The following is a 14447-nucleotide window of genomic DNA, read 5'->3' as shown; positions in this document are numbered from 1 at the left end:
TGCAAGTAGAGTCCGCATCTCTGGCTCTGTGGCTACCCGTTTTCTTTCGTCAAATTACCTTTTTGGTTGAAGCCAATTCTAGTTGGCACCAGACACCATCCAAATAACCCAAATTATAATAATCAATAATTTTTTCCCATTTTTTATGTATCTAGGTGAAGATGGAGCTGGAAAAACAAGCTTAATAAGAAAAATTCAGGGAATAGAGGAGTACAAGAAAGGAAGAGGACTGGAATATTTGTACTTAAACGTGCACGATGAAGACAGGGACGGTGAGTGTCGTTTGTTTGCAGCGTGAGCCCCTTGAGGTCTTTCTGAGACGCTGCTGCTTACGTTAGCCTTTGACCTAGCGCGTCAGTCTTCAGTAGGAGGCCCACGGAGGCGTGCCTGTCAGTAACTATTTGTGTCCAGGCATAGTTTTACTGGTTTGGGATGGGGATTCATAATGATACTTGTAAACATCTTAGGGTATTCCAGCAGGCAGACCTTAGCTTTCTCGCCAGTCTGGAAGAATCTGTATTTTTTATTTCACTGTCCTTCAGATAATGAGATAAGACTATCCTCCGGTTGTTTTGCTGACTCCCTTTTCACCTCCTTCTCATTTTCTGACATAAAAATGTCATCTACTCCCCAGCTTTTCTCATCTGATCAGCCATGTTTTCATCTCTAGATCACTTGCCTTCTCTTTTTTGTGTAAAACATCTTGAATATGTGTGGCCCTGTCTGCTGATGGTAAGACTATAAATATGTCATGCAGTCTCTGGTTTGGGTTGAGAAATATGAAGGAGAGGCTGCTGGTGCTGTGTGGGCAGTCGAACCTCTTCAGGTTTATTTTTGGTGAATGTGACCTCATAGTTGAATCCTGTCAAAGCCGGTGGATGTCTCCTGTGGAGATGCCCTAAAATACCGAGCAGTATTGTCAGTTGAATGGCAAGGTAACTTAATCCTGTTGCCTTGGTAACCTTCTTTTGTCTGTTGTAGATCAAACAAGATGTAATGTATGGATCTTAGACGGGGCTCTGTATCTCAAAGGCCTCCTTCAGTTTTCGCTGGAAGCCATTTCTCTGAAGGACACGCTAGTGATGCTGGTTGTTGATATGTCAAAGCCTTGGACTGCTTTGGATTCTTTACAGAAATGGGCAAGTGTTGTTAGAGAGCATATTGACAAACTGAAAATTCCTCCTGAAGAAATGAAAGAAATGGAACAAAAGCGTGAGTAGTCCAGAAATATTAACACAGATTTCACACACGGAATGTCTTTGCTGACGATAGTCATCATTAAGGCTTTTTTTCACCGTGATTAAGGTTTAATGAAGGAAGTATAACGTGACTGCCGTTTTTGAAGTTCAGCTTATCGACATGCTGGGTTTCAGTATAGTTTCAAATTAGAAACGTGTACATAGTAGCAGCCTCTTGAGTAGAAGATGCTCTTTCTCCTTGCCAGAAAGCTGTGTGTGTTCATTTTGGAAAATACGTTTTTAGAGTGAGCAGCACTGTGGATCTTTGTCCAGCTGTTCATTTCCAGCCGTTTCTGCTCCTGATACGCAAAGCAGCCTTACCAGCCGGGTCAGAATGAAATGTGTCTGCTAAGACATTAGCAACGTAAAGAGGTGAAGCTGGTTTCATGGTTTACAAAGTATGTGTTTTGTATGCACCATGTGTATTGGAAATTTTCATGGAAATTATGAAAAGGATATGGGTCATTTTTAAGAGGCTGTAAGCCAGTCACATTATTTCTAAATTTTACTGAGTGCTCTTCATTTGCCAGTGCTGTGCTTTGCTTAAATATACATACTACAGATGAAATGCGACTTTTCTTTGTTATTGTTAGCTGATAATAACTTTCAGGTAATAATTGGTCATTTACAGAGATTGTATAGTGGCTTTTTCTTTGCATGTAATTTCTTTTATCCTTTCGTGGTTTGTGAGTTTGAGAAGGTAGAGAGCAGGAAGCAGATTGTGCCTTGGCCAGAGTATTCTGTGCAGATCGAAGCAGGCCTGGGTAGAGCCCCACTCTTTGGGGCCACCCCGCACCGCCCTGTGCCTGCTCTTACTCAGCGTGGGTCCAGTGTTTATGTACTGACTTCGAAATAGATTTCTCATACCCTTTTCATTTCTTCTGTTATACCCAAATAAGTATAAAGTCTAGTAAAATGCATATTTAGACTATGACAGAAAAATCTGTCTGCTTAAAGAAAGCAGTTTTTAAACTCTGTATTAAATTATTTGACTTTCAGTCATTAGAGACTTCCAGGAATATGTAGAGCCAGGAGAAGATTTCCCACCTTCCCCCCAGAGAAGGAACACTGCGTCGCAGGAAGACAAGGACGACAGCGTGGTCTTACCTCTGGGCGCGGATACGCTTACACATAACTTGGGCATCCCAGTACTGGTGGTTTGCACAAAGGTCAGTGTGCTTCCCAGAGACTCCGCTGCTGATGGTCACCAAGGACGAACAGCTGGTTTTGTTTCCAGGCTTCTTTTGGAGCTGACTCATTAGATTTCCTAGATAATTTTTCCGAAGAAATAGAAGTAATAGTATATAAAGTATTGAATGATATTCACATGTTGGTCTTGTGATCATAATAATTTCTTGGAAAGAAAATGTTATTTCAAATATTCGTTGTTTCATTTTTCTAATTCTAATTAGATGTCATTGTGCAATAATGCTTTATTGTATTATTTAGTGTAATAGTTTAGTGGAATAATAGCATCCAGTAGAATGTGGAAATGATGAAACAATATCATTAATATCACACACAAGTAAAATTATGCTGAAGATCATTCAGAAACGGCTGTAGCACAGCACATTGATGGGGCTGCCAGAAATGCCAGCTGGATTCAGAAGGGGACGTGGAACCAGGCATGTCATTGCTGATGTCAGATGGATCCTGGCCGAAAGCCTGGAGTACTAGAAAGATGTTTACCTGTGTTTTATTGACTGTGCAAAGGCATTCGACTGTGTGGATCCTAACAAACTATGGATAACATTACAAAGAATGGGAATTCCAGAACACTTAATTGTGCTTATGTGGAACCTGTACATAGACCAAGAGGCAGTTGTTTGAACAGAACAAGGGGATACTGTGTGGTTTAAAGTCAGGAAAGGTGTGCATCAGAGCTGTATCTTTTCAGCACACCTATTCAACGTGTATGCTAAGCAAATAATCTGAGAAACTGGACTTTACGAAGAACGCAGCATCAGGATTGAAAGAAGACTGAGTAACAACCCGAAGTATCCAGATGATACAACCTAGCTTGCTGAAAGTGAAGAGGACTTGAGACACTTACTGCCAAAGATTAAAGACTACAGCCTAAAGTATGGATTACACTTCAACAAAGAAAACAGAAATCTCACAACTAGACCAATAAACAACATTATGATAAACGGGAAAGCTAGGAGTTGTCAAGGATTTCATTTTGCTTGGATCCCCAATCAACACCCATAGAAGCAGCAGTCAAGAAATCAAATGACATGACGTGTATTGTATTGGGTAAATCTGCTGCAAATGACCTGTTTAAAGTGTTAAAAAGCAAAGATGTCACCTTGAGGACTAAGGTGTGCCTGATCCAAGGCGTGGTGTTTTCAGTCACCTCATATGCATGTGAAAGCTGGACAGTGAATAAAGAAGACCAGAGAAGAAGTGATGCCTTTGAATTATGATGTTGGCAGAGAATATTGAATATACCATATTCTGCCGGAACAACAGACACACCTGTCTTGGAAGAAGTACAGCCAGAATAATGCTTCTTAGAAGCAAGGATGGCAAGACCTCATCTCACGTACTTTGAACGTGTTATTAGGAGGGACCAGTCCCTGGAGAAAGACATCCTGCTTGGATGTCGGACCCGGGTTCTCGGGGCCAATCTGCCGGACCAGGAGCAGTGGGCGAGGCCCTTGAGTTGCTGACTTCGTTCGGGTGGCGGTTGCTGGTGTTGGTGCTGGTCTACCTGGCTGGGGCAGTGGGACTCGGCATGCGTTTGGTGCTCTTCGGCTTCGCCCTCTACCTGGGCTGGCGCCAGGTCCGCGATGAGAAAGAACGGAGTCTTCGGGCCACACAGCAGCTGCCGAACAACAATCAGTGGCTCACAGCGAAAACACTCTATGTGAGCCATTGCGAGGGTCAGCAAAAAACGAAGACCCTCAATGAGACGGAATCACGCAGTGGCTGCAGCAGTGAGCTCAAACAGCAGCGATTGTGAGGATGGTGCAGGACTGGGCAACGTGTTCTGTGGTACATCGGGTCGCTGTGAGTCAGAACTGACCTCACGGCACCCAACAGTAATAGCACTATCATTTAGTAGATGTAATTATAGGCAAAGCGATAGTTCAATTTTTTGGTAGCTAGTTTTTTATGTAATAAAATATTTTTTAACATTAAATAATTAAAAAAAAATTTTATTGTGGTGAAATGTGTATGACAACACTTACCATTTCAGCCATTTTATGTGTACAATTAAGTGACATCAGTTAGTTCACCATGTTTGCAGCCATCGCTGCCATTCATTTCCTTTTTTCTTAGGATGTTCCTATACGATCACGATTATCAAACTTCGGCTAACTTAGTCTGTGACTGTATACACGTCTTATAAAATTTCAGATTTCCTTTAAAAATAATTCATAGCTCAAGTTCATCTTCTCATTTTGTCCTAAGTGCTATATTTTTGCTGTTTGTAATGCGTGGAGTGTTGTTGTGAGGTGCTGTCGAGTCAGCATTCATGGAGGAGTTAAGAAAATGACAGAACATAAACCCTTCTGAGACCTAAAATTATTCATGTTTTTTGTAACATCTAAAGTTACCACGTATAAATTGAGAGAAGGTACAGAATTTATTCATCTTTGCAGTAGAAATGATAAAAACGTTTTAAAACGTAGCTCATTTTTGTAGCATTTAACGTAAAACTTATCAGTACCAAAGGGTTGGAGGGCAGCGTTTGCGATGATGAAGGTTTATCGTCAGCCTTTCAGGTGGTGAGTCTGGTGCAGCTAGTCGTTACTTACACCTTTCCTATACAAGTGTATTTTTAGAAGTGCATGTTGGCATCGCTTTGCGAGTGGTTTGTTTTCATTTTCTTTGGTTTGGCAAAGAGCTGTGTCCCTGCTTTGCCACAACTTGCTTCATAAAAAGCAATCTTATTTTCCAAAGGAGAAAGGTTAAATTTAAAGAGTCCTGAGTCAATATCAGATAAGTCATAGATTCATAAAGTTTCCAAGCTGGGAAGACCGTCTCCTGTATCTCGTAGACTCAGCTATCAGGTCTGCCACCTTTCAGTGTGTAGGAGGATGGAAGAACGTGTTACACGGATGTGTTGTGATGGCTCAAGTCCAGGGTTTAGGGACTGGAAACTGAGACTGAGAGAAAGAGAAAGTTTCTTGCCTTAGACCCAGATCCTGTGGTTTCAGTTAAAACCTCCACTGAACTACCATGCTTTAGCAGAAGTGCCTTGATGATAAGTGTCTTTAATCATTTGAGAGACTCGCTCTCAGTTGTATAAAATGGCAAACATGCTACCTCAGCTTATGCAAGGAGAGACTGTGCACACCAAATCCGACCCCAAACTAATAATGGGTATAACGGACATTAATAAATGTTTCTGTTTATATTTCTCAATTCAGAAGGGTTTTGGAGAAATAATTTGGATGATACGGTGTTTGAATCAAACGTCTTCTCCCTCTCTTTTTTTTTTCCTTAAGATAGAATTTAGAATTCTTTCATTGATTCTTCAGGTAGCATTTCAAAAATAACCTGTCATTCCCGTATTTTGTTCCTGTTGAGATGGTGGTGAAAGTGCATAAAAGCACCAGAAAACAAATGAAGGTCAGTTAAGAATTATCAGATAAACAGGGCAACAAAAAAGAGAAAATGGTGTGAGGTGGAGACTCCCTGGATATACAGAAGTGTTTCATAGAGCTGGAATAGATCTCGAAAACTTTGTTCTAGAACAGAAGTAGTTAGCAAATGTGACCAGTCGGTATAAGCTTGTCCTGTTAATAACCCCTTTATGGGAAAAAAAGCCTTCTTCTTGGCGTTCTCACCACATTCAATGTACCACAAAAGTCAGTGCTTTTTAAAGAAAGAAAATGATCGTTTAGTCTTAAGACTTCAACCTGTTGTGCAGGATTTTATTTTAGAAAATTAAGAGAGAAATACTCAGGTTTGTCATGCATAAACTCATTGTTGTAGCAAAGTAGTCATGGCAAGGCAAACAAGTAAGACCTCGCAACATTCATTTAGAACTGGGGAGGCAGAATTTACAATTACACTGTTATTCTGTGGTTAGAGTCCCAGCCTTTAGACTTCAGGCGTTTGTCTTTTATGAGAGATCTCAGGAGGAAGGCTTGACCACACACAGCTCGAACCTCATAGCCGAAGTCTGCAGTCTTTGGCTATGGGCAGAGCCTCAGCAGGCTTTTGGTCTTCAGGAAAGAGTAAGAGACTAGAGAAAGATCCCTCTGCCTTCTCTCAGTGGGCGAGCAGAAGTTCAGGGTCCATATGTGAAATTCCCACATTGGCCTCACATGATGAGGGCCACTGTGAAGTCAAAGGCATGTATGTTGTATCTTTTCTTCAGGGTTAGAGATGAGCCGAATGTCACATTTTTTCTTCAAGGTTAGAGATTAGGGAGATTGTTTAGGTTTATGTCTCAAGGCTAGTTTACAAATATCAGCGATGTCTTCTTTGATCACCGCATGCTTGTTCAAGGTCAACTTAAAGGTTATTTACCACGTGCTTCTATGTCGAAGTTTAGATGTTTTCTAAACAACTGTCTAATGACTTACAGGTTCCTGATGATTTATAGTTAATGTTAGAGAGCCTGACAAAGGTGGACATGTTTCTAAGTTCACATTATGAGTGATTATACATGTGTATTTTGAAAGTGTAATACTGACTTACACTTTATGGAACTTGAGAGCATCATAAAAAGATACAAAGCACAGCCAGAAATCCTTAGCTATCTAGGGGTGGTTGATAGTCTAAGTTCTCCTTTTCAGTTTCCCCCATCCAAAATTGAACTGTGTAAATCATGATATTTAATTTTGATAATTTAAAGTTAATCTTGTATTGTTCTTTTTAACTGTTACCTCAACAGTGTGATGCCATTAGCATATTGGAGAAAGAGCATGACTACAGAGACGAGCATTTTGATTTTATTCAGTCACATATCCGGAAGTTTTGTTTACAGTGTATCCTTTTAATACATTGATTGTCGCTGTGTACCTTACCTAATGTTATTTGTTTTCTGAAGCAAAGGAATTAAATTGACGGACTGTAGAAATTCCTTTAATGTTTTCCCTCCGGCCTTGGGTTAGAAATTTGATTTTAGATCTCAGGTTTTCATTTTAGTTCTCAAATGATTTGTACCTGGGTGTTTTGAGATATAAAACGAGTATCAAAATAGATACCTTTAATATGCTTTGTTTAAAGGACTGCTTAAAATCGATCAATCTTACATGGAAAATACTGCCCTTGGATCAGATACTTTGCAGTTGGATTCCCCAACCAAAGCTTTTGGGTCTAAAAAAAAAAAGAGATGATACTAGGAGTAGATATTAATAACAAGTTATACACACGTGTTTATAGTGTCCGCAGTTCACAGATAGTCTTTATTAATGGACTAGCTGAATAAGGTCACTTGACCCCAGTGGGTTCCCTCTCCCCTTGTCCTCTCCATGGACCTTCTTCTTATGTCACCTAACGGCTGAGTTGAGTTAAAGGGTACTCACCTATGTAAGAATCTTTAATAAGAAAACAAAAAGCATAATTGAAGTAGAAATACCTATAACCTATTTGTTATCTTTGCAGATTAGAAAATTTGAGAACAGATAGTGTCTTTAAGCATTTATTTAATGCAGTGCTAGAAAATGTAAATATAGAAGTGTGATCAGGAGGGAAATTGTCCATTAAATTACAGACCTTTAACACTGGTTGATTTTAAAAGTGTCCAGAAGGTGGGAAGTCATCTCCAGATAGTGAGGTATTTGTTTGGTAGTGAGTGTGATGATTTTAAATAATCTTTATGTAAAATATTTTAAATTTTAATGGCAGTATAAATTTTTTAGCTGTAGAAACGATCCAAATTATCATAAATCAGCTCTCATTATGGGGAAGATCGTTAATGAAAAGTTCACACAATTAAGCCTTTACTAAGATTATGATGTTTGTTTCTCCCAAGCTTTACACCAAGTTAAGTAGCATTTAACAGTGTCGCTTTTAGGTTCACAAACCCCAGGCCAGTCCTGGAAAATCCCAGCTAAAGAAGTTAGACCGCTCTCGGCATTTCCCTTCAGCCTAAGACACCTTCTCTCTTGTGGGCACACGGCCACCGCGTGGTTGTGGGATCTCAGACTTCTCCTTTATCTTTTCTTTTTTTTTTTTTTAGCCTTTGGTCTTTTGATCCATCGTGTCTTTTTGAATAAAACATCCAAGGTAGGACCTGCTTTAATGAATACCTAATGTGAGGTTGTTTTATCTCAAGTTTGGGTCATGAGATTTACTTTTGCCTTGAGTCGTTCTTAGAAGGCTTCTTGGTAGTACCCCCACTGGTTCACCTTCTCTCATCAGTGGGTCTCCCAAGCTTTGTCCCCAAAGTCCTAATTCCTGGGATTAGTAAAAACTGCAGGAGACATTAGTGCATACATTTTTGTTCAAAAGGCAGAGAAAACGGTCATGAAACTTAGGAAGGATAAAAAACACTTGAGCGTAGAGGCGTAATAGTGTCGTGTTACTACATCTGCCCCTACTCTCTCAGCTTAACGGAACTTTTGCCCTCCTAAATGGTTATGTAAAGACTGTTGTATTTGCATTTTAGCTCGTATTTAAGTATACTTTTGAAATTATTATATAAAATGGAAGTTATTTTTGAAACTAATAAACACATAGATGTAAATCTTAAGTTCAGAACCCAGAACTTTATGATATCTGTTCATGGAATTTGTCCAAGTTTTTCTTTAATTACCGGTATTACTCAGATGGTGCAGCCCTTATTTACACTTCAGTAAAAGAAAACAAAAATATAGATTTAGTGTATAAATACATCGTTCAGAAGCTATATGGATTTCCCTATAAGATTCCTGCTGTTGTTGTGGAAAAAGATGCAGTATTTATGTAAGTATAGTCTTAAGTATGTTATTTTATCTTGTATTGATGCTGCTGTTTGGTGAGCCATGGTTTTCAGTTTTAAAGTGGGACCAGTAGACCTTTTTGTGCTGAGTAGATGAGAATCGGCCCGTAGATTGCTATATTTATAACCTGCTTTTTTTTTTTTTTTTTTGATCTATTTACCATTCCCTTTTAGATTTACTGGTGGCCTGAGCCTTTTTGGAAAAGCCTTTGCTAGTAAACTGTCCACCGGGTGCATGAATCACTGTATTGTATCTACTTAATTCTTCAGTTAATTATGATATATAAATGACCCAATGTGTAATCTAGATGGGCTTTTAAAAAGTTATCTGAATAAAACTTGGAGATAATGATTACAGCCTTCCCCCCAAAAAAACTATTAATGGCATTTTTTAATCAGGAAGATTGATAATCATTTTAGGTGTATAATTAGTAAAACACGACTTGGGCATTATCATAAGAAGCAGACTAGTTGGCCATGATTGGTCAGATTGCTCCCCTACATGGTTGTGGATTGAATGAGAACAATGATATAAATGCTTTAGAGTTTATCATGTACACTTCTTTCCAGTCCAGCAGGGTGGGATAATGACAAGAAAATAGGAATATTACATGAAAATTTTCAAACATTAAAACCAGAAGATAATTTTGAAGACATCATAACTAAACCACCTGTCCGAAAGGTAACACTTCTGGTATTTAGTCTCAGTATTTTGACTTTTAGATCGAGAGGGAACTCTGTCACTTTAACATTGAAAGGAGAAAGGCACAGAGATTCTCCTTTATCTGGAGGGTTTCTAACTGTAATTTGGGTGTTTCTGATGAATAGTTCACAAGAAGGACCTGTTTTAGCAAAATGTAAATCAACTATTCAGTTGCTGAATTGTCCCTTAGTCTTTGGCATATTTATATTAGCAAATATTAGTACAGATTCCATTTCTTTCTAATATAACCAAAACCAGACTCCTTGCCGTAGAGTCAGTTCTGACTCATTGTGAGCCTGTAGGACAGAGCAGAGCTGCCCCATAGGGTTTCCAAGGCTGTAACCTTTACAGTAGCCTACTGCCACATCTTTCTCCTGCGGCGGGTGGGCCAAACCTCCCATCTTTCAGTTAGCAGCTGAGAGCTTAACCACTGTGCCACCAGGACTTCTCTCTTCTAACGTAGTCCCTTAGAAATTATGGATTGGCGTGAGTGACTGGATTTTCAACAGTCAGGAATGGTCAGAATCTGTGAATTTTCCAATCTATCGCTCAGCCAGAAGCTAAAAAAATGTGAGAAAGATTTTCTTGGCTTCTACCTATTGAGACAGACCTTGAATCTTCTCTGCAGTTATTAGTTACCCGCAGGAGCCCCACAGCTATCCAAGAGCTTCCGGTTTCTACATTTACTTTTTAGCCTTAACTGCAGTGTGCCATTCACGCGATGGTAAAATCTGGTCCCATGAGGTACTCTTCTTTCATCTGCCTCGATGTTAAGATTTTATGTCACGTGGTATGTGATGCCCTGTAGTTAGATATAGATGTTTCCGAAAGGTTGTATAAAAATAAGTATTTGTGTATAATACATCTCACCGACTCACCTTTGGGTTGGATGTGTGTTGCAGGAAAAAGTCATTTTGATTTAACATGTGGTAAGATTCTTAAGAATCCAAACATGCACAGCGTAGAGCATCTGCCTTCTGTTCATATGTAATGAGTAAGTCAGATGAAAACTGAGACATCAGTTAGCATAGTATTTGGCTTGGACGTCTGTTAAAAGAAATGCCTGCATCGAGATAACAGTAGCAACAGTTGCCCCATTCTCTCCTCTGCCTCTTGATTGCATAGTATTTATCGAGGGCCAGGCAGGGCTGTTCTGGGCACCAGGCGCTCACTGGGAGGGTGATGCTAACAGTAAACTGACCAGCTGATGGTCAACGTTGTGAAAGTAAAGCAGGGTGAAGAGAGCTGGCCAGAGAGTCTGGGAAGGCGCCCGAATGAGGGCGGGAGACAGGAGGCAGAGTTCCGGTGTGTGGGGCCTTACCCTTAGGCTGCAGTATGGACTTTGGATTCCATTCTGAGTGAGGTGGGAAGCAATTGGAGAGTTTGAGCAGAGGAGTGATATAATCTGGTAACTATTTAAAAGGATTGCACTGAAGGAGCTCTGGTGGCGTGACAGTTAAGGTCTTGGCTGCTGACTGAAAGGCTGGCCATTCTGAGCCTCTGCTCCGTGGGAGAAAGACCTAGCAGTCCGCTCCCATAAAGATTGCAGCCAAGAATCCTCTATGGGGAAGTTCTGCTCTGTCACTTGGGGTCATAAGGAGTTGGAATCTACCCGGAAGTACCCAGCTACAACAGTTGATTGCCTAATATCTCCAGTGCCATAGAAAATTAGAATAATAAAACTGGACAGCGGGGAGCTGAAAGGATCTCGCTGGCTGCTGGGAGGAAAATGGACCAGGGAGTACCTTGTATGGCCAGCATAGAAGCAGGAGGTGGGCTCGATTCCCTCATTACTCAGGAGAGGGTAGAGGTATATGGTTATTCATATTTGCGTATTTAAGTTGATATTCACTGAGCTGGGCTATTACTGGGATACAGCACCCGATTGTTGTTTAGCAAATTTGATAAGTAATATTGATATGCCTGTGGCCTCTAGGGTTTTGCTCTCCAGTACAGTAGCCACTAGACACATAAGGCTTTTAAATGTGAATTAAGAAAAATTAAAAATTTGGTTCCTTAGTTGCACCGGGCACGTTTCAGGTACTTAGTAGCCACAGGTGGCTAGTGGCTGCCATTGTGGGCAGCACAAATGTAGAGTGTTTACATCATCGCAGAAGGTGATCTGACACCTCTGCCTTAGGGGCTTGGGTGGGACAGCTCAGCCATGCGAATACAGTATATATAGGTGATGTAGTGCTGAACTGTCTTTTTTTTTTTTCAATTAATCTAATTGAGAGAGGAAGTTCTTAATGGCTTTGGCGTAGTGCCTTAAACTCACTCACTTCTGCCCGTTCCAGTTTGTGCATGAGAAGGAGATTGTAGCAGAAGATGACCAGGTGTTTCTCATGAAGCTGCAGGTACGAATTTGCATGAGAAGCAGAAATCGCTGTGGGTAAATTGTTCACACACATTTTCTTTAAAGTACAGTGGGACATGCTAGGAATGTCTGAACTCGAATTCTTTTTTTTCCTTTTCCCAGACCCTTTTATCAAAACAGCCACCAACTGCAGCTGGAAGGCCTGTGGTCAGTATTACAGAGTTTGACAAAATTTATTAAGATGTGGAATGTATTGTTTAAGTTTTTTTCTTAATTGTATACATATTTCGTGTGTGTGTGCTTTAATATAAACTTGAATTCAGAATTCTGGAATTCTCTTGTGAGGTTTGAAAAGATAAGCTTCATTTCCTTTTTGGATATTTAAATCATGTGAAGGTCTATTTTGCAAACGTTTGTTATGTGTCGTTCATTGTGGTGAGCCATTTATCTCAAATCCTCAGCAGCCCTAGGAGGCAGGTACTGCTGTTAAACCCATTTTACAGATGGAAAAATGAAGGGTTTGGAGGTGATGGTGACTTGTCTGAGATTATACAGCTGGAAGGATGCGAATCTGAGTTGGAACCCAGATCTGACTCCCAAGCTTATACTTTTAACCACACCTAATTACTCAGTGTGTCCTTTTCCCATTGAAGGAAGAATTAGTATTCTAAAATGCGGTAGACCTGTAGTACTCTCTGATAATGAGGACACCGTTGCTAACACTTTTGTCAGTGGCCTGCAGTGTAGACGTACCAGTAGGATGGATATGGGACAGTCGCAAAGTAATTTCCTTTCATAATAATAACTTCTGTGACATTGACAGCTTTGGGTGTTTCTAATTGTGGTTTTCCTATTTTTATGTAGGATGCCTCGCCAAGAGTCCCAGGAGGCTCCCCTCGAACACCAAACAGATCCGTGTCGTCCAACGTTGCTAGCGTGTCACCCATTCCTGCTGGGTCAAAAAAAATTGATCCAAACATGAAAGGTGTGTTGCTGTTTTTTTTTTTCTTTTTTTGGGAGAAAACAGTGCAGTACATTTTGCAGTGGAAAGAAATTGACAAAGAATTCTACCTTTTACCATAGCTACTTCCAGTTTTGTGCAGTACCTTCTAGTCTCTGTCTCTGAAGGTATAATCTCATAATTAATCAGATTGTAAGCCATTTTACATCATGTGCTTATTAACATCATTTTGGCATCCATGATACCAGCTGTTTGAAAGTTGTGTGTCGTATTCGTTGTAGGGAAACTGCAGTTAACATAAAGAGGAGCCTACATGCATGATAGTTCCTACCGTAGGAGCAACTGCCATAAGTGGGATTAGTGGGTCAGAGACTCGGTGTATTTTTATACCTTTGGTACTGTTTTTCAAATGATGGCTCAGCTTTATATACCATCAATGTTGACGATTGCAATTTTACCACAACCTAATCAAAAAAAAAAAAAAAAAAAAAATCAGCATCCTTTAATTACTAATAAGAAGCTCCCCTCCCCCAGTACTGCCCTTCTATTTGTATTTCCCTCCTGCGAATTGCGCTTTTATCTCTAGGGAACTTCTGGTTTTCCGGGAGGATCAGGTAACTTTTGTAACGCTTGATGCAGACACTTTGCAATAGTCACATTTTCGAAAACCCCTTTCAGAGGGGTGAGGTACTTGCCCCTGACGTCTGCTTGTTTACAGTGCTCTTCGCCTTTTAATGATAACCACTTTCCAGTTTTTTCATAATTATCAAACTAGAATTGAGTTTGGAATATACAGCTCTTAAATTTTAAGTGTGTTGTTTTCTGTGTGTGATTACTGTAATAGTAACTTATGGAGATATCTAATGTTCTGAGTAAACATGTTTGTTTCTTACAGCTGGAGCCACGAGTGAAGGTGTCCTGGCAAATTTCTTCAACAGCTTGCTGAGTAAGAAGAGCGGCTCCCCAGGAGGCCCTGGTGGTGGGAGTCCTGGAGGCGGGGCTGCAGGTGGAAGCAGTGGGCTGCCATCGTCCTCCAAAAAGTCAGGTAGAGTTGCCTAGAGCAAGTTATTTTTTTAAAAAATCATCTAGATGAGACCAAGCGGCCAACATTCACTTTTAAAACAAAGATGAGACTGTAAGGGGACAGGGAAACTAGATTAATGGAAACGAAACAACTAGAATGGAAATAGTAAGAATGTTCATGCATTGTGAAGAATCTAACCGATGTCACTGAACAATTTGTCTAGAAATGGGTGAATGGAAACCTAAATTACTGTGTAAACCTTCACTGAAAACACAATAAAATATTATTTATGAAAAAAAGAAACATTCCTCACTTCCAG

General features: G+C 40.1%; 1 protein-coding gene across 3 annotated transcripts in view; it reads left to right on the top strand.

The window, feature by feature from the left end:
• Positions 1-14447, top strand: part of DYNC1LI1 (dynein cytoplasmic 1 light intermediate chain 1) — a 54519-nt gene that overhangs the window by 20178 nt on the left and 19894 nt on the right. For 2 of the 3 annotated variants that reach the window (XR_010319603.1, XM_010595535.3), the window contains exons 3-12: positions 156-272; positions 982-1212; positions 2238-2407; positions 7093-7186; positions 8972-9107; positions 9694-9805; positions 12124-12183; positions 12306-12350; positions 13008-13128; positions 14000-14149. Coding sequence is in view for 2 of the 3 variants with exons in the window: in XM_010595535.3 (XP_010593837.3) it covers positions 156-272; positions 982-1212; positions 2238-2407; positions 7093-7186; positions 8972-9107; positions 9694-9805; positions 12124-12183; positions 12306-12350; positions 13008-13128; positions 14000-14149 (1236 nt within the window). In the remaining variant the exon portion in view is untranslated. The remainder of the gene's footprint in view (positions 1-155; positions 273-981; positions 1213-2237; positions 2408-7092; positions 7187-8971; positions 9108-9693; positions 9806-12123; positions 12184-12305; positions 12351-13007; positions 13129-13999; positions 14150-14447) is intronic. The other variant, XM_064277426.1, reaches the window with a different exon arrangement.

The sequence above is a fragment of the Loxodonta africana genome, chromosome 27, assembly GCF_030014295.1.
Source record: "Loxodonta africana isolate mLoxAfr1 chromosome 27, mLoxAfr1.hap2, whole genome shotgun sequence".
Lineage (NCBI taxonomy): Eukaryota > Metazoa > Chordata > Mammalia > Proboscidea > Elephantidae > Loxodonta > Loxodonta africana.
The sequence above is the reverse complement of the archived record's forward strand: the minus strand, read 5'-3'. Positions and strand labels throughout refer to the sequence as shown.